This window comes from Bos indicus, chromosome 4, assembly GCF_029378745.1.
Source record: "Bos indicus isolate NIAB-ARS_2022 breed Sahiwal x Tharparkar chromosome 4, NIAB-ARS_B.indTharparkar_mat_pri_1.0, whole genome shotgun sequence".
In the NCBI taxonomy this organism is placed as follows: Eukaryota; Metazoa; Chordata; class Mammalia; order Artiodactyla; family Bovidae; genus Bos; species Bos indicus.
The window spans coordinates 77,585,706-77,605,959 of NC_091763.1; the positions used below are offsets into that span (position 1 = coordinate 77,585,706).

Consider the following 20,254-nt stretch of genomic DNA (forward strand, 5'->3'; position numbering starts at 1 on the left):
CTTCATCCCATGGAACCATACACTTTTAGGTGGTTAAAATGGTAGGGGCTAATCTCAACATCTGTCACCTTCATGACAGCAGACGGGAGAAAATGGGTAGATGCAGACAGGAATGAAGGGAAGTTTTTCATCATGTAACTGCTTATACTTTTGATTTCTGGAACTTAAAAACCAACTCATCCTCCTCAGCCTGCATGGATGTCACATCGATTTCAATATTTTGACAAGCTATTTAAATATGAGCACCACTTCCCACTCCAGTGTTCTTGCCTGGAGAATTCCATGGACAGAGGAGCCTGGCAGGCTATAGTCCATGAGGTTGCAAAGAGCTGGATATGACCAGGCACACATGCGCAAGGCAGGCCTGCCAAGTGGAGCTGCCCTGCAGTCTTTCTTCTCCCCTCTCTCCCTGGCACACAGAAAAGCAGAGAGTGGGTTCAGCACTGTCTTTCTGTAAATGCAGATTTCGCCACTGGAGTCCCATGGCTTTCTCTTTTCCCCCAACTGTCAAGCTGAAGAGGCCAGCCTTCCCTGCCTCTCTTCCTGGGCATCATTCTCTCACCAGGCCACCTACCCATCCCCCCTCCTTGCCAAGCATTTTGTTAATTATTTGTGATGGATTCCAGCTTCTCCCACATCCAAAGTAGCTAGCCCAAGAAATCTGTTCTTGAGTGGCTGACAAACTCCTGTCCCTTCCCTCCAACCTTGACAGCCTCCTTCTGAAGGCACTTTTATGGTGGGGGCACCACAGCTGGCGGTGGGCTGCCCTTCCTGGTCGGTCCTTTGCTCCCTATGGGCTTTCAGCTCAGCTCAGCCTGGTCCTTTCTTTGAAACTATAGCTTCTTCATAGAACTGTTTTATACTCCCTTTTTTCAAGGATGAGATTACCCACTTTGTAATTCAGGCAAGCATCTCAGTTTTAAGTTTTAGTTTCTCCTGGAAATCTGAGTCAAGTTCCCTGATATAAACAGGAGTCCAAGGTCCCTGGAGATCTTCAACACCTGTGGCATCCTCCCTTCCTCTGTGAGCTGCTGAAAACTAGTCCTCCACCCTAGGGCAGCACAGTAACAAGTTTAGCTAGGCAGGCTGCAGACTAGAGGTGGGTTAGCATTGGTTGGATAAATCTCTCACGCCCCCAAGTGGAAAGAATGAGATATGGACTGACTACCTCACAAAGAAAGTACCATTAAGAGGGTTCTTGACTCTGGCTGCAGTTCCCATACAGGGTACAGGTGGCCACTGCCACGGGAGCTTTTTTATCCATGTGAAGAAATCTGCCATAGGTTCAGGAAGGAAGTACAAGGATTAGGTAGTGAAGACACTTTCTGACATGCTTTTCTGTAGCTGTGCCCTCTTCTCAGAGACTCTGCCTTCTTGCCTAAGTTTTCCTCCTACCTCATGCTGAGCCCAAACTTTCCAGATCCTAAGATAAAGAAAGTGAAAGTGAAGTTGCTCGGTCATGTCTGACTCTTTGCGACCCCATGGACTTTAGCCTACCAGGCTTCTCCATCCATGGGATTCTCCAGGCAAGAATACTGGAGTGGGTTACCATTTCCTTCTCCAGGGGATCTTCCCAACCCAGGGATCGAACCTGGGTTTCCCACATTGGAGGCAGACGCTTTAACCTCATTCCTGGGCCCTAGTTGCAGCCTCTTGACATCTGATCTCCACTGTTTCTCGTTCAGTTCAGTAGCTCAGTCGTGTCCAGCTCTTTGTGACCCCATGGACTGCAACACACCAGGCTTCCTTATCCATCACCAACTCCTGGAGCTTGCTCAAACTCATGTCCATCAAGTCGGTGATGTTCTCATTGTTTTAGAGGCCCCTCTAATCTCCATAGAAATGTCCCAAATTACCTTTCTGTGAAGGTCAGTTCTGTTGATTAAGATTCAGGAAAGAGTTCTTGGGGTTTACTTTTTTTTTTATGGAAGATACTTAGTTATGGTTCAATATATTGCTTCTGTTTCTTTACTATAACTCTGCTGTTATCGAAAGCTTCTTTCTCTCCCAGGCGAGAGACTCTCTTTCAGTCACCTGCCTGGGGAGAACACATGGGTCCCACTCCCCTTCTCCTCAGGTTTCATCAGCCTGAGATGCAGCTTGACTCATGTTACTTTCTTGCTCATAGTCCTCCTGCAAGGAATGAAGATGATCTGGTTTCCTATCCCTTCTCTTAAGATGTGGAAACAGAACACCAGAGACATTGACCTTTTTTTTAAACCAAGGTTGCAGCTCCCTTTAGTGAAGTACCTGGGGCTGCAGCCAGCCTTCTGCCACTCTCCTGAGCTTCCACCCTCTCTCACCCTGGAGTCTTCCAGGTTCAGCCCCTTCCGGCCTCTTGGCCTGGTCTCCCGCCATGCTCTTCTGTGCTATCAATTGCGTGGTTAACTTTCCCCTAACGTTCCTTGTTCTCTACTTTGTTATTGGGCTCAACCCCATGCTGCTTCCTCCCAGAACTCTCACACACAAGTGTTCCCTCCTCTGGGGTCCCTTGACTTCAGGCTGCCTGTCCTAGGACATGAAACTCTCAAGCTGGCATGAACCCTTCCCTTGTAAGCTGTCAGCATCCAGAGGCTGAGTCTTCATCACTTCAGTCTTCCCGGAGCCCAGTACCAGCAGTCTTCACACAGTGCAGACCTCTCAAACGTTGTTGTTGTTCAGTCACCAAGTTGTGGCCAACTCTTCATGACCCCATGGAATACAGCACAGCAGGCTTCCCTGTGCCCACCATCTCCCGGAGTTGGCCCAAGTTCATGTCCATGGAGTCAGTAATGCCATCTCAAACATAGCTAAATACAAATGAATGAATCTTGGATGCATACTGGAACCAGGAAGTTACAGTGAACTTCGGGAAGTGTGTTCTAATTGCCCACTTGATTTCCAGACTGTAGTTTGGACTTTATGACAGTGGCTTTACCTTTTACCTCGACATGAGTGGGTACGTGGGGACTGAAGAGAAAAGTGCAGCCAGAGGGACCTAGAGCTGAACACTGGGCTCCCTCACCCAGAACAGCAGTCAGCAAATCTTTGCCGTAAAGGGCCAGACAGTAAATATTTTCAATTTCATGGGTCATACACCTACTGTCACAATGACTCGACTCTGTTGTTGCAGCATGAAAGCAACTGTGCCCACTACATCAACGAATGTGACTGTGTTCCAACCAGTCTTTACACACTCAGTCAACCCCAGATGTGGCCTGCAGGCTGTGCATTGCTGACTTAGATGAGGGAACCTGGCCATGTGGCTTAAATTCTGAGTCCGTTTTATCATTTGTTAAAAAAGTTGAATGAAAAGTCCTTGTGTGGAAATGATGACGAGTAAGTGAACTGGGGGAGGTAAAACTCTTAGCACAGGCCTGCGGCATCTTGCTTGCTTAGTCAATAATAATTCATATGGTTAAATGTCAGCCAAAGAGACTTTCCAATGTTAGCAGATCATTCTCATCCCACAACTTAAAAAAAAAAAAGAAAGAAAAGAAAGAAAAGCTAGGCTTAAAGCCACTTGGAATTAACAAAAGGAACTTCAGATATCTGAACCTATTCCGTCCAGGGCAGTGCTGGCCTCAGGCCTGGCTGGACACAGGTTTTGCACATGTTCTTCCTTCTGCCTGGAATGTCCTGCTGTCCCTTGCTTGCCTGCGCCTGCGGCGAGTCCTTCTCAACCTCCAGGATTCAGCATATTCTTTTGGGAAGCACTGCCTGACTTCTCACTTAGAAAATCTTCTCCCTACACAAGCTTTTATTTTTTTTTTAAATATTTATTTGGCTGTGCCAGATCTTAGTTGTGGCACACAAGAACTTTTAGTTACCACATGTGGGATCTAGTTCCCTGCTCAGGGATCGAACCCAGGCCCCCTGTCTTGGGAGCATGAAGTCCTAGCCACTGGACCACCAAGGAAGTCCCTGTCCTATTTTTCAGATTCTACTTATGGCTTCTTCTGTGAGGACCTGTGATTGGAGGGTTGAGTGCAGACTTCGGAGAAAGGAGTATTTGGGAAAGGTGTCAGTAGGGAGCGGCCGCGGTGGGGCGGGAAACCAGGATGGTTCCGGATGCCCCAGAAGGCGAGGGCAGCTGTAAACAGAGGAGTAAGACCGCTGCTCTGTCTTCTCTCTCGCCTGTTTTCTCCTGTCTCCTCTTCCTTCTCCCTCTGCAGTTCCTTCCAATTAGTACAATGAATGAATGTTTTCATTTTGGATCTCTTGACCAAACACAAAACAAGCTGGAGGTCAGTGGTTATCAATATCAATTAGTAATCACATAGCCCATGACAAAGACTGTTTTCTAGACCAGGTTTAGTAAGGCTGCTCTGAACCCTCTGCTCAACTAGACCTCAACCTTCTGGCTTCCCCATCTGTCTTTTCATTGCCCGGTTTTAGCAAGAATCCTAGTAAATTCCTCAATAACTGATCAGATTCCTCATCCTTCACCCTTCATATCTGATCTTGCCAGCCTGCCTTCGGCAAGAATCATCTCAAGTCAGAGTAGTCGAAAACCCCCCACACCTGATGTTTCCTCTCAGTGATTTTTCATCCACTGACCTGCTCATGGCTATAAATCCCCACTTACCCACACTCTGTGCAGAATTGAGTCCTATTCTGTACTGAGGTCTCTCTTCCCCTTTTGCAACTGTCCTGAATAAAATCTTCTTATACCACTTTACTGTCCAGCTCTGGTTTTCTTTGATACCCACCCTACTGCCAGTATCAAATAGGGCCGATATTTTGAAACAGTCGAGTTAAGAAGCCCAAATGGGAGAGACTACAGCACTGTATTTTGGTCATCGAATCTGTAACACTTACCTCATGCTAGATGCAGCTGAGCATACAAAAACAGATACCGTATTTCCTGGCCTTGAGCAACATTTGATAATAAAACAAGAGAACCAGTGGGCCAATATTTATTACAAATTATTTTATGTGGCAAATGAAAGAATAACCTTAAAGGATTTTTTTTTCAGATTTAATATATTTGCCTGCTTTACCAACTAAGGTGATGGAGTGATAGAAACAGAGGTAGAAAATGGAGTTTGCCTCCATCTCACAGATTACAAAATAGTTAAAGCTCACAAAGGCAAGTAGGGAGCAGGAACAAACTGAGAGAGACATTGACGGAAGCAAGACTCTAACACCAACTTAGAAGATGCAACAGGGCCACCAGTGAAACGAACGAGCAGCGTCCTGGGACTCCACTCTGCCTCAAGGTCAGCAGACAGAACTGGACATGAGTCCAGAGGAGCCAAGGGCTGCAGCTACAAACACACGTGGCTCCCCTGGCCACCTCCTCCTGGGTCTCCAGTCTCCTCTCCAGGCAGCCTTCCTAGTTCTCTACCTAAACCAGAAACCTAACCATGCACACCCTTGCCCCCCTGCTTTAAGTAGCACCGTTTGGTGCCTCTGCACAGCTTAATAACTCCCCAGCCCTTCACCTGGTCTACAGGGCCCCCACCATCAGATCTCCCTCCCTGGGACTCCCACTTCCAGACCCAGTGCCCCAGGGCACTGGCTAGGTTGTCCCTCACTCCCTTCTGTTCACCCTGCTCCCAGCCACAATGCCCTCCTCTGACCTTCACACGGTTGATCTCTTCATCATCAGGACCTGGCATGGACATCTTCCCCGAACCCTTCTCCAGATGGCCAGGAGCACTCTGGACCTCCAGCAATGACTAGTTTATGTGACTTGCTTCCCTCTGGACATTGAGTTTTTGAAGGCAATGGCTACATCTTACTCATTTTTGGGATCCCCAGCACTAGGCATGATCACCCAGTTTGGCAGGGCAGGGGTGGGGGGCGCGTGGGTGGAAAGAAGGCTTTCCTGGTGGCTCAGATGGTAAAGAATCTGCCTGCAATGCAGGATACCCGGGTTTGATCCCTGGGTCAGGAAGATCCCCTGGAGGAGAGCATGGCAACCCACTTCAGTGATCTTGCCTGGAAAATTCCATGAATAGAGGAGCCTGGTGGGCTACAGTCGATGGGGTCTCAAAGAGTCAGACACGACTGAGTGACTAAGACTTTTCCAAGGCAGGGAAGAGGGTTCAAGGCACTGTTTCTTGGTGATTTAGCGTATGAGTGGGGTTTAAAGGCTGGTTCTGCTGTTTACTATCTGGGTGACTTCAAATAAGGTTTTCGAAGATACTAAGAAAAACATATCTGATAACACTCATCTGGCAGGGCCATTGGGAAGCCTGAGTGAAACCAGGCATCTTAAAGCATTTAGCACTGCTCAACCAAGGTTGGCTGTCTTTTCCATTCCTGTGGGAGCCCCCACTGGGGGCCCCAACATAGCTGGTGACAATAAGCAAATCCTGTTTACCCAAGACATGTTTAATGGTAAGAATAGAGAGAAAGGTCAACTCTCAATAAAGATCAGGCTCTGGTTTTGCTGAGCAGAGCAGCACTGCCCGTTCCCCTCACTGCTTTGAGCAGCAGTGTTTCTGGATCTCTCCTGCGAGCCACAGGCAGTGCAGGATGCGTTTCTTCTCGGCAGCCAGCTCCTCTTCCGAGAACTGGCCCAGGAGTTTCTGGACAAATATATTCTGATCTTTCAGGAAAATATTCTTATTGATGCCTACGTTGGGCATATTCTCTAGGGACCCAGATCTGAAATGGAAGCTTAAGCGTCTGTTTCGCTTTAGGCCAGGTGCTTTCTCTTCAATCCAGGTCAGCGGGCTGCGGAGGCGAGAGGCACAGTGTTAATTTCACTGAGGGCACACGGATGCTTGCTGGCACCTGAGCACCCCTACTAGATCCTCCTGTGTGCCCATCTCTCCTGCAGCTGCTGCATCCCGACCTCCACCAGCCTCCCAGAGGCCACGGTGACTGTTGGCAACTCTACTGACCAACGGTCCTTTTGTTTAGTTTTGCCACCAGGCAGGGGAATCTGTGCAATGATTTTGGTGTGAATATCAGTTCATTATTCAGGACTCTCTACCCTAGGGAGCCCTGAGGATGCAGACCTGAGGTTCTGGAGCAAACTGTTGTTTCCAAGTGTATGTGCATTTTTATGGGAAAGAATTCTTAGAGTGCTTTCATCCCATTTTCAAAGAGGTCTGTGATCCCCCGCACATGCCAGAAAAGACTAGATACTTTCTGCCTGCTCACAAAGCATCTGCTTCCATTTCACATGTGCCCCCCAGGTCAAGGCCAAGGTCAGCACTCACAAAAATCTCCAGTCCTAATGGGACAGACCCCACTTCCCTAAAGTTTCTCCTTTCTCTGGGTTTCTCTCTTCTGTCTTTATAGTAGATAATAACTGTGTTACCTGCTTAATCAGAAACAGAGAAGCCTAATTAGGCCTTTGATCTAAAGAAGCTTCACTGAATAATATGACAGCAAAAATACAAAATCTGCTTTAAAAAGTATTCTAAAAACAATACAGCATTGATTTAAAGACTTTTACAAGAAAAAGAAAAAAAATCCATAATTCTTTCGCCTAAATAAAAACCTTTTCAGTTTGAGACAACCCTTTCAAGTATTTGTCTATATGTATGTGGCATATAAACCCTAAGGTATAACTAATTTTTGACTATGTTTATTTAAAAATATCATCCTACAGATACTGCTATGATAATTATTTTCATCTGCATATCATGGACAACTGATTATATAATTCATTTACTATTTTATTATTGCCAAATATTCAAGCTCTTGCCAATTTTAATTTAATATGGATAGCCTGCATTCAAACTTTTCACACATATACAAATAAGTTTTCCTTCCTTCTTCTGGGAACAAAGTTTCAGGAAGTCTTAAGAGGACTTGCTTTGGCTACTTCTCTTTGCCTTCCCGTCCTTACTTCTCCTACAGGGTTGAGTCAGGGTCAAGGACAAGGCAATCTGGTTGGACGGCTGTGATATGAACAGGGAAAGGGTTCAATCCTGAGACGGCATCAGGGTCTTGTCTCCCATTACCATTCCTCGGATTCCTTCCCCCTCCCCCCAGGCTGTAGTCAGGCAGGCCAAGATGGGCAGTTTAGACCAGTGTTGCTGAGGACAAAGCGGAACCTCCTTCTGTTTGTTCTCTGCCTCTAGAGGGATGGGACATAATAAAGCTAAATATATAGATATGGGGGGACTTCCCTGGTGGCCCAGGGGTTAAGACTCTGTACTTCCAATGCAGGGGACATGGGTTCGACCCCTGGTTGGGAAACTCAGGGAACTAAAATCCTACATGTTGTGCGGCATGGCCAAAAAAAAAAAAACCAGATATAGGGTGTGAGGTTGCAAGAAAGGGGCCCAAAAGGATCACTTGATTGTTTTGAGTGCTGCAGGAAGCTCAGGGTAAACGAACCCTCCCTTCAGCTTACCGAGACCTACACTAGAGAGTGAGTAAAATGTTTAAGAGAAAAATAAGTGAAGTACATAAAGGGGGAACCATGCCAACACCCACACATGCAGGGAAACATCACGAGAGATGTGGACAGAGAAAACTTCCTCCTTTTGTGGTCCCACCTGCTCAAAACTTGGTTATGCTGTTTCCTGTTCATATTTTTGTGTGTGTGTGTGTGTGTGTGTATAATTTTGGCTGCACCATGCAGCATATGGATCTTAGTTCCCTGACCAGGGATTGAACCTCCACCCCCTGCATTGGAAGCAGGGAGTCTTAACTGCGAACCATCAGGGGGAGTCTCCCTGTACACATATTTAAAAGTGAGGACATCAGCTGTTGGGACCTTACTGTCAATTAGAGTGGAGCTAAAGGTAGCCCTGGGTCCATCCATGTTCTGGGCTTGGACAGCTCTTAGCTCTAGGCATCCCGACCCAAACCACAAGCTTGGACTCAGATGGCTCCTCTGGTCCTCTCTGGAAACCTCCGGTTGCAAATATCTGCATTCACCAGCCTGAGCTCTGACTACCTGCAAAAATGCTTCTTACTTCTCACCTTCCATAGGAAGGTGTACACCCACAGCCACATTCCTCTAGTCAGCACGTGTCTCAAGCACAGCAGAGGTGGCAATTTCCAACAGTGTTCTAACAGGACGAGGGGGTGGGGGGTGCACCTGGCTCTGGTCCCAGTCCTACCAACCAGCTTCAACAAGAGGACTGAAACGTGCACTTCTTCTATAGAGGTTTGGGTTGAAAAAGCATTTGAATGCTTATTTTTACAAAGTTTGAAAACTGCTAGTACAATGGAAAGAACACAGGCTTGGAAGTGAGTTGCACTGGGTTTTCCTGGATGATCTGGGGCCTGAGGCTAATGATACCTACTTCACTGATAGGTAAGGATGAGGTAAAGATAAGGCCTGATGATATTCCTTTTTTGTGCCCTTCCTGTGCATTGTGGAGGAGAAGGCGTGATCATTCGAGGACTGCAGACAGGCTGCTTGAGCATGATTCTCACATAATCATTTATTAGCTGTGTGCCCTTGGCGAGCTTCTTAACCTCTCTGAGCCTCGGGTGATCATAATTTCCCAGGTGATCATAATAATGCCCATTCCAGACAGTTGGTATAAACATTATGAGAAAATTCTTGTAAAAGTGCTAGGCCCTGGCACATTGGCGAGAACTCAGTAAACGTTAGCAAATACTAGCACTTTGTGCAACAGGGCTTCAGGCAATGACCCTGATCTCACTGGTCCTTTTACTGTGACCTTTCAAGGCTATGCATCCCCACCTCCTCATCCCCTGCTGCAGCTCTGCTCTGTTCCACTATGTTGTTGGAAGGCGGCTCTAACTTAAGGAATTGTGTCTGCAAACAACTCGCAGAGGCTCCTAATGTTTTAAAGACTTGTTATGAAGCTTTTTATCTTGAAGGGTGGTTTGCTGGTGAAAGAGCTGCATTTCGTACCAGATGGGACCCATCATGATGTTGGTTTCCCAAATGGACTAAGAGGACTTGGTTTCGAAAAACAACACATTAAGGATATTCAAGTAAAATCTGCAAACATTTAGTGATTATTTCTGGCGTTGTGTTTTCTGTCATTTATGGATGTGCGGGTGTTTATGGAAGATGCTGGGAATCAAAGAATATCACTACTCCCCAAATGGAAGAATTATCAGGGTGTGTAATGAACCAGGATCAAATGGAGGCTTTAGCAATGGAGGAACCAACAGACACCACCTCAGTATGATCTTATAGTCAACCTGAACATCTTTGTACTATTTTAAAGTCTCTTGAACATTTTTAAATGAAAAAAAAAAAAAAAAAGACTTGGTATGGAGAATAAAGAATCAGTATTTGGGGAACATTACAACAGTATGATGTGATAAAGCTGATAAAGAGCTGGGCATGATACAGGCAAGCTGAGTACAATATTAATGGCAAGATCTAGGTGGTAGCTGTGTAGATGCTCACTGCAGAGTTCTTTCAACTTCACCAGTGCCTGCAACTTTCACAATAAAATGCTGGAATGAATGCAGGTCACAGATGTAACTGGACTTCTGCTCCTATATCTGATATTGTTCACTGTGTGGCTTAGGCAACCCGCTCATATCTGTGTGTTGTGTCTGAGTCGCTCAGTCATGTCTGACTCTTTGCGACCCCAGGGACTGTAGCCCACCAGGCTCCTCTGTCCATGAAATTCTCCAGGCAAGAATACTGGAGTGTGTTGCCATTTCCTTCTCCATGGCTCCCATAGAGAAAATTAGAATTGGATCCCTCAAGTCCAAGGGAGCTCCCGGGGGGCATCTTCATTACTTGAGTGTTCCTCCTCTGTAAGCCTTCTGACTTCCAGATTGTTAAATTGTGAGCCATTCGGGGGCTCTTCTGATCTAAACATACCTAACATATCAGATCTGTATGCTTCTCTTAACCTTATGGGGCGACTAGGAGGAAGGCGTGAAGCAACATAAGTGAGATTCCAGCACCTGTCCCACTGCAGAAGCAGATGGCTCTTCTGGAGTCGGGGGTGGGGGTCTAGGTCCCTGGGTCTCCCCAAATTCTCCCTCATGAACACAAAAGGATGTCCTTATATTGCCCCCTCCTCACAGCTTTTCCTGACCTACCTTTTGTTCTCTGTCTCCAAGCACACGGTCATCTTCATATACTGGTCTTCCTTTCGCTCTTCCAAAGTGGCAGATACGAGAGAAAGCTCCCCGAAGAGGGAGACCAGCCAGGTCAGGCGAGAGATGCCGCTGAACGCAGGGAAGCCAAACCGCTCTTCTTCCAATGGGGCAGCTGTGGGGAATCACAGACAAGGCAGGGACTGGAGGGGAAAGGCTGACAATTGGGGGGTGACAGGGAGCCAACAGATGTGGCTGGGGATCAGAACACACAACCTTGCCTCCTAGCGGAGGTATGCGAGATGATTCTCATGGAGACTTTCAGAAAAATGTCTCCCTTTGCTCCTATTTCTGAAATTCAGTTTGCTGGTAAAATATTTCATTGGAAATTGCAGGTTATCTGGCTCACAGGGAAATAAAAATGTTTCAGGCTTCTAATGTATATATGTTGCCTGTGTATGCATGTATATATATATATATACACACACATACACACATATATATGTGGTACACACATATACATATATATTCTCTTAGTAACTTGAAGTAAAAGAAGAATTAACATATTTTAGTCCTGCAAGCCTATGTTCCTATAAATATATAGCTGTGTAAATTATAAGAGGGCGAAAGAATCGTGATAGCTGTGAAGAAAACAGTAATACCTATAGACTACATCAAGAAAATTGATACAGTGGTATTTTCTTAGACTTCAATATCTATCATCTCAGGTACAACAGTACATTCCAAAGAGGATCTGGGTGAGAAACCTGGTCAAGATGTTGCTCCCCTCTGTTCCCAGTCTAAATTTTAAACATAACTTCAATTTATAAGATATCATATCTGTTACACTGATTTTTAAACCACAGATTTCTTGTAACTTGATCCTGACTTAAAACAACTCATAATCATGAGTATGTTCTAAAGAAGATCACAAGCAAATCAAATTAAAAGGTAAATAATAGCAAACCAAGACTGTAAGTTTCATAGACTACATGGTTTGAAATCACTAGGACCTAAGTGTCAAACTTACACAGGAATCACAGCCCCCTCTGGGCTGGTCACTGTCTGCTCCTGCTCTTTGCAGAGGACTGAGCAGCCGTCACAAGTCTGAGCCTGAGTCATAACTGTTGGGTCAACTTTGTGAAGCTACCCACCTCTGAGCTTCATTAAAAAAAATCTGTATGACAGGGGTAATGAATACCCACTTTGTGGGATTATCCTATGAATTAATATGAAATAATGCATGTCACATACTTAGCACAATTCCTTGTGCAGATTAATGGTTATTATTTGTTGCCACAAAGCTCATTAGATGGTCATTTTAAAGGATGAAGATGGATCACAGCCTTGGAGAATGAACTTCTACAGTGGGGAAGAGAGCAGGGATGAGATAGTTAGGGTGTTTGGGATCAACATGTACACTCTGCTATATTTAAAATGAATAACCAACAAAGTCCTACTGTACAGCACTGGGAACTCTGCTCAATGTTATGGCAGCCTGGATGGGAGGGGAGTTTGGGGGAGAATGGATACATGTGTATGTATGACTGAGTTCCTTTGCTGTCCCGCTGAAACTATCACACATTGTTAAATGGCTATACTCCAATATAAAATAAAGAGTTTAAAACATACAAAAAGGAATAAAATAAAGGATGAAGATGGATTCTGAAATGAGATTCCACTGTATTTTCTGGAAACTCGTGAAGAGATGAATGGTTTTCCCACTTAACAATGTCACACTTTCCTTCCTGTAATGCAAGTCCTCGGGAAAGGTGGCCCAGATGCTTTAGGGTGCAGAACTGGAGGCTCCAGCTTGTTCATTTCCTACTGCTAATGCCTTAGGGGACAGACAGATCTAAGGAGTCCGCCCAGAGGAGACTGCAGAGCTGGAAGCTCCAGGTTGTTCATTTTCTCCTGCTAATGGAGGTGCTCCCAGAAAGACCAACATAAACGGCTGAATATATAGTAGATCGGATATTCTGGCTGCAGCTAATGTTCTGATAACTTGTTGGAGGAAGGAAGGGGCTATGCATATTCTATTTGCTGCATAGATAAGTATAAAAATATTCTCTTCTCCAAGGAACCTTTTTCTCAGTCCTTTTTAAAAAAGAGCTTTCACTTTTAACCTGTAGAACATAATATCCAATTTGTCAGGATTTCATGAGAGAAGCTTCTGCCTAATCGACTGGGCCAAAAGTATAAATGTGCTTCAGATTTCTAACACATATTTTACCCAAGGCCCACCAAGCAATCAAATCTCATTTGAGAAAAGAAGCAAAATAGATATTTTTATTGTCTGTGGCTATTTGGGAAAATTAAATCAGCCTGCAGAGACTCTTTGGCAGAAATGAATCCAAGCTCACATCCTAGAGAGCGAGGAAAGAACTCAGCATCCCCACCTCACCCCACCCTGCCTCACCAGGGACTCATGACCTGTGATCCCACCAAGGACTGACCTGTGAAGAGGAGAGACCCTTTCAGCAGGTCCTTCCCCACCACTTCTTTCTTCAGGAATGCAAACTCCTCCATCAAGAGTTCAACATGCTCCTCATGCAAGACTTTCCCTGTCATGACAAGAATGGAGTGAAAAAGGCAGTTATCATCAACTGTGTTATTTGTAGGATATACACATGAAATAATTAGGGGATCAGCTGGGCAACTTACTCTTATATGATTCAAGAAAAAGTAGTTCTCTGTACTGTATTATATTCACTACTCTTCTGGAAGTCTGTCATTATTTCAAATAATCTTCAACAAAACAAACAGTTACAGCAACAAAAATATGAGAGTAAGCCAGAAAGAGTCATGGATTATGAAATAAGAACTTCTTAGGAGAAAATGAAAGGGCAGCTTGCAATTCATGGACTTGAAGTCTCACTCATTCATTTTCTCACATGTATTTCAGCAGCTTTCTAAAACAACTAGTAATTTACGAAATTCTCAAGAACCATTTTGGCCTCATCTTTCAAAACAGGGTGTGTTGTCTATCTTAGAAATAATAAGTGTTTTTAAATTTGGGAGGAAAATGAGAAGTAAAAATATCAAGATCCTATTTACCAGAAAGAACCACTACTAAGATATTGGTTTATTTCCCTTTTGTCATTCTGCTGTGAATTATTTTTCATGATTGTGATCATATGGTAGAAACAAAATTATTTTTAGTTTTAAAGTATAAATGTAAATTCAGGTCATTGTAGAAAATTGAGAACACGTGAAAGAGCATAAAGAAAAAAGTGAAACCACTCAGAATGCTACCAGTAAATCATTGTTGCCTTTTGTTTCATTTGTTTTTTTTTCCCTTGAGTAACCAGTTAATCACTGTTGCCATTTTGTTTCATTTGCTTTTTTTCCCCCTCCCTTATATGTGACATGATGTTGACACTGATGTTTAAGCAATACAGGAAAGATCTCAGATCCTAGCTGAGAGATAATCGGAAAGGCAGTTTGGTAGTAGATCATCTATGTTACTGTGGGTATATATGACCGAGAGGACATGGGCACTAGGGAACTTTCTGGAATAATAAAAATGTTCTGTATCTTGACTGGAGTAATCATTACATGGGTATATACTCTGTCCAAATTCATTTAACTCTGCACTTAAAATCTCTGAATTTGTCACAAGGAAATTCTATCTCAAATTACAAAAACTCAGATAATCAGATGAGCACCAGATTTATTATTCAATTTCTTCAGTGGCTTTGGTGTTAGCCTGTTCAGAGCTCCTTTTGTAGAAGAAATAAAACGTACTTCTCAGAAATTCTTGTGTCATAGGGTTTGTGATTTGTAACTAGTTTAACCACCGACACAAGTGCTAGAAAAGCTCATCTCACTTGTTATTTAAATATGTCAGATTTGGCAAGCTATCCCCTCTGATTGGTGAGGTAACAGATGGGGCTAGAGATTCATTTTATGTGTGCCCATGAAAACAAAAACATGATTTTCCATTCTATTTGTGATATTCAAAATGCAAACAGTACCCTTAACCAAGCAGTAGTCAACTATATGATACCCAATGCTGAAACTATTTTCTATGGCATCCTGGGTAAATATGTTGGAACAGTTATGATTCTTAGAAAACTCTTCCTTGTATGAAGATGAGATCTCCATCTCTATAATTCTACCCCCTACCAGCAGAAGCAATACAACATAAATTTATTTTCTTTTTCTATAGAGAGCTTTTAATAATCTTAATTTTTTTTTCCTTTACATTAAATATTTAAATTTCTCTAGTGATTTGTCCAAATTATGTGTAACTTTTTAAAATTTGTTTTTGTTTTGGGGGGCTATACTGTATATACAATTTAGCACCTTCTTAACAATTTTAAAAAATGTATTATTTCATATTACTAAAACAAATTATGCTCATGAAACATGAAAAATAAAGAAACATGAAAAATAAAGAAAAATAGAAAGTAAATAAAATCATCCAAAATACCACTACCAAGAAATAACCACTATCAAAACAAATTGTCCACACATCTGTATTTAAGGTGATACTACATGTAGTTCTGTAACCTGTTCTGTATTTAGTCATGTATCATGTACCTTTTTTATGACAGTAAGAATCTATGACTGAGCCTAAATAGTATTCATCAGATGAAAATACCATAATTAATCATTAACCATTCTCTTTTGAATACTGAATTTGCGTGCCAATTTTTGCTCTTCAAATGTTGGCATGAACACTTCTGTACAAAATAATTTTTTTTATGTATTTCTGTAAAATGAGGTTTACAAAAGATCTGAACTTTTGACTATTATTTGATACGTATTTTGACTTGCCCAAATTGTTAAATTAATGATGTTGCATTTGGGGCTTTCTAATTATTGTGCATCAACATTCCACTTGAGGTCAAATCCTCTCTTCAATTTTGATTGCTCTGATTCTTCCAAATTTATTTGGTTTTTAAAAAAACTGTAGTAAAACGTATAATATAAAATTTACCCTATTAACCAATTTTCAGTCTATAGTCCAGTAGTAGTAACTATAAGGACACTGTTGTACAAAAGATCTTTAGAACTTTTTCACTTTGCAAAACTGAAACTTTGTACCCAACTAAAATAACTCCCTCTACTCCTCCACACCACTCCCTAGCAGCCATCCTTTTATTTTCTGTTTCTGCGAATTTAACTATTCTAGATACTTCATATAATCTCTTTGTGGCTAGCTTATATTATTTACCATAATATTCTCAAGATTCTTCCATGTTGCAGCTTGTGACAAGATTCACTTCTTTCTTAAGGCTGAATAATATTCCATTGTATATATTCACCACATTTTCTTTATCCATTCATTCATCAGTGGACATCTGAGTTGTTTCCACTTCTTGGTTATTGTGAATAATGTGCTATGAACCAGAGTGTGCAAATATCTCTTCCAAATCCTTTAGTCTTTTCAGTATATACCCAGAACTGGGATTGCTGGATCATACGGTAATTCTATTTATAAATTTTTCAGAAACCTCCATACAGTTTTCCAGAGTGGCTGAACCATATTATATTCCCACCAATAGGGCACAGGGCTCTAATTAGTTTCTCCACACTCTCACTGTTGTTGTTTTTTTTTTTTTTTTTGCTTTGTTTTGGCCATACTGTGTGGCATGTGGGATCTTAGTTCCCTTGTCAGGGATCAAACCTGTGCCCCCTGTATAGAAGCTTGGAGTCTTAACTACTGGACCAAAAGGGAAGTCCCAGTTTCGTTTCGTTTTTTTTAATAGTGGCTATCTTCATGGGTTTGAGGAGATATTTCAATGTGGTTTTGCTTTGCATTCCTTTAATCATTAATGATGTGTGCTCAGTTGCTCAGTTGTGTCTGACTCTGTGGCCCCATGGACTGTAGCCCACCAGGCTCCTCTGTCCATGGAATTTTCCAGGCAAGAATACTGGAGCGAGTTGCCATTTCCTTCTCCAGGAGATCTTCCCGACCCAGGGATCGCATCTTGCGTCTCCTACATTGGCAGGTGGATTCTTTACCAGCTGCCATGTAAGTTTCTGTACCAATTATGGTTTCCCTGGACCCAGTGGTCTTACAAACAGCAACATTAGCTCAAAGAATTGTGGACATCACAAAATATGGTTCTTTTAGACGTGAGAAATACACGCCCTTCAATGGTGCCTCAATGCTCTCTAATCTCTAATTTGAGTAAGGAAAAAATTCAGGCTGCTCTCAGAAGCACTTAGAAGTGAGATTCAATTCAGACCGATGGCCCCTCAGTTTCCTCCAGTGACCCTACACTGAACAAGGAAATTGCAAATTCCCTGTACATCTATGCCTTTCTCTAGTGTGAATTCTCCAGTGTTTAAACAGATCTGCTCGTAAAATATTTCCCACATTTAGTATACTCTTAAGGCCTTTCTCCTGTGTGATAATCATTAGTGACAATGAGCATCTTTTTGGTATGCTTGTTGGCCATTTGTAAATCTTCTTTGGAGAAGTACCTATTCAGGTTCTTTGTGTATTTTAAAGTCAGGTTATTTATTGTTGTTGTTGAGTCTTAAGAGCTCTTTATATAATCTGGATATTAACCCTTATCAGGTACCTGATTTGCAAACACATTCTCCCATTCTGTAGGTTGCCTTGTCACTCTGTTGACTGTCTCCTTTGTTGTGCAGAAGGGTTTTTAGTTTAGTGCAAAATCCCGTGTCTACTTTTGCTTTTGTTGCCTGTACTTCGGGTGTCACATCCAGAAAAAAATCACTGCCATGGCCAATGTCCAGAAGCTTTTCCCTACATTTTCTTCCAGGAGTTTTATAATTTTACACCTTACATTTAGGGCTGTATGAGTTAAAATGGTATAAGGTAAAGGTACAACTTTATTCTTTTGCATGTGGCTATCCATCTCTCCCAACACTTTCTGTTAAAGAGGCTGTCCATTCCGCCCACTGTGTGATCTCAAAGACCCTTGTCAAAGATCGCTTGACCATCTATACACAAGGGTTTGTTTCTGGGCTCTCTACTCTATTCCATTGGACTATATGCCTTTTAAGAAATATTTCTTTGTATTTGACTGCATCGGGTCTTAGTGGTGGCGTGTGGGCTTCTCTCTAGTTGTGGTGTTCAGCAAGGCTCAGAGGGAAAAATGTGGACTTCAGAGCCCAAAAGGATTGAAATCAAATCTCCACCTCTCATTTAGTGGTCACATTACTAGCTTTGTGACCTGGTACACAATTTTTTTAAAAAGTATAGTAGATGTACAATAGTATATAAGTTGCTGCTGCTGCTGCTAAGTCACTTCAGTCGTGTCCGACTCTGTGCGACCCCATAGACAGCAGCCCACCAGGCTCCCCCGTCCCTGGGATTCTCCAGGCAAGAACACTGGAGTTGGTTGCCATTTCCTTCTCCGATGCATGAAAGTGGAAAGTAAAAGTGAAGTCACTCAGTCGTATCTGACCCTCATTACAGGCGTACAATTTTTGAAGGTTATGCTCCATTTCTGGTAGAAAATTTTCGACTTCTCTGAACCATGGATTCCTATACATAAGCTAGAGAAAATACCTACCTCCAAGGATTTCTAAGAGAATTAAACAAAATAACATATGCTTAGAAGAGTTTCCAAGTTCTCAGTATTAATAAACGGTGCTCCTCTTGAGAACAAAAACCATAAACTGTGCACATCAGACAATAAATTACCCTAAACTAGGCATTTTCCCATTAGCAATACAAGTATCACATGAATAAAAGCAAGATAATATAATATTAGCATAAGTGGAAGCTAATTCATATTTTTCATTAGAGTAAAAGGAGCTGATAAGCCTTGAACAAAAGTCTGCCAATTCCCACCCATCCCTCTGCCCTGTTGTTCCTCCACAAACACACCCCGACCCCTGCGCTTTATGTGCCTACAGTATGCAGGCTGGGCTGGGAGCCCCTGGGCCAATAACATATCTGACACAGGGTTGTTTATAAGGCATAAGGTTGGTACCATAGAAGTCTTAGAGGCAGGAATTCTTAGTAAGAGGGTGTGCGCTCCAGACGCACAGAACATACATCACCTTTCTGCTCGGCCAACTCCCACAGGTCCTTAGCTGCCACCCAAGACAGTGTCATGGGGTATTCCACAAGGACATGCTTTCCAGCATTCAGGAATTGCCTTTGGAAAAGAGGGATAAATACGGATAAAATGCACTTCAATTAAGCTTTGCTTAAGTACCCTGCATGACAGACTGAAAAATGCACACAAGTCTCCAGGTAAATGTGCCATGACAGAATGCAGACGAGAGTCAGGGCCAGGGGATGCGGAGGACAAACTGCATCTCATGCTATTTTCTATTTAGCAGTAAGAGAAAGGCTTTCTAGTTATGTGCTCACTTGAACATTCACCCATTCGTTCACTGACATATCCAACCAGGTAATATTTACCAGTTATTCTGGAGGACAAATACAGCCGTGTCAATAGGTAAATTGTCCATTACCACAGTCAGTTCCCAACTGTGGGAGTTGGTGATGGACAGGGAGGCCTGGTGTGCTGCAGTCCTTGAGCAGCGACTGGAAGTTGCTCAGTCATGTCCATTTACTGCAGCATGCTAGGCCTCTCTGTCCATCACCAACTCCTGGAGCTTACTCAAACTCATGTCCATGAAGTCAGTGACGCCATCCAACCATCTCATCCTCTGTTGTCCCCTTCTCCTCCTGCCTTCAATCTTTCCCAGCATCAGGGTCTTTTCAAATGAGTTAGTTCTTTGCATCAGGTGGCCAAAGTATTAGAGTTTCAGCTTCAGCATCAGTCCTTCCACTGAATATTCAGGACTGATTTCCTTTAGGATGGACTGGTTGGATCTCCTTGCAGTCCAAGGGACTCTCAAGAGTCTCCTCCAACACCACAGTTCAAAAGCATCAGTTCTTCAGCACTCAGCTTTCTTTATTGTCCAACTCTCACATCCATACATGACTACTGGAAAAACCATAGCTTTGACTAGATGGACCTTTGTTGGCACAGTAATGTCTCTGCTTCTTAATATGCTATCTAGGTTCATCATAACTTTTCTTCCAAGGAGCAAGCATCTTTTAATTTCATGGCTGCAATCACCATCTGCAGTGATTTTGGAGCCCTCCAAAAATAAAGTCTGTTACTGTTTCCACTGTTTCCCCATCTATTTGCCATGAAATGATGGGACCAGATGCCATGATCTTAGTTTTCCGAATGTTGAGCTTTAAGCCAAAATTTTTCATTCTCCTCTTATATTTTCATCAACAGGGTCTTTAGTTCTTCTTCACTTTTTGCCATAAGGGTGGTGTCATCTGCATATCTGAGGTTATTGATATTTCTTCCGGCAATCTTGATTCTAGCTTGTGCTTCACCCAGTCCAGCATTTCTCA

At 43.0% G+C, this 20,254-nt stretch overlaps 1 protein-coding gene across 1 annotated transcript in view; it reads right to left on the reverse strand.

Annotated features, from left to right (window-relative positions):
* Positions 1–6,300: 6,300 nt before the first annotated feature.
* Positions 6,301–20,254, reverse strand: part of BLVRA (biliverdin reductase A) — a 50,271-nt gene continuing 36,317 nt past the window's right edge. Inside the window, exons 5-8 of the mRNA XM_019958961.2 lie at positions 18,931–19,028; positions 13,395–13,502; positions 10,942–11,113; positions 6,301–6,666 (exon numbers count right to left, since the gene is read on the reverse strand). Coding sequence (XP_019814520.2) covers positions 6,408–6,666; positions 10,942–11,113; positions 13,395–13,502; positions 18,931–19,028 — 637 coding nt within the window. The 3' untranslated portion in view covers positions 6,301–6,407. The remainder of the gene's footprint in view (positions 6,667–10,941; positions 11,114–13,394; positions 13,503–18,930; positions 19,029–20,254) is intronic.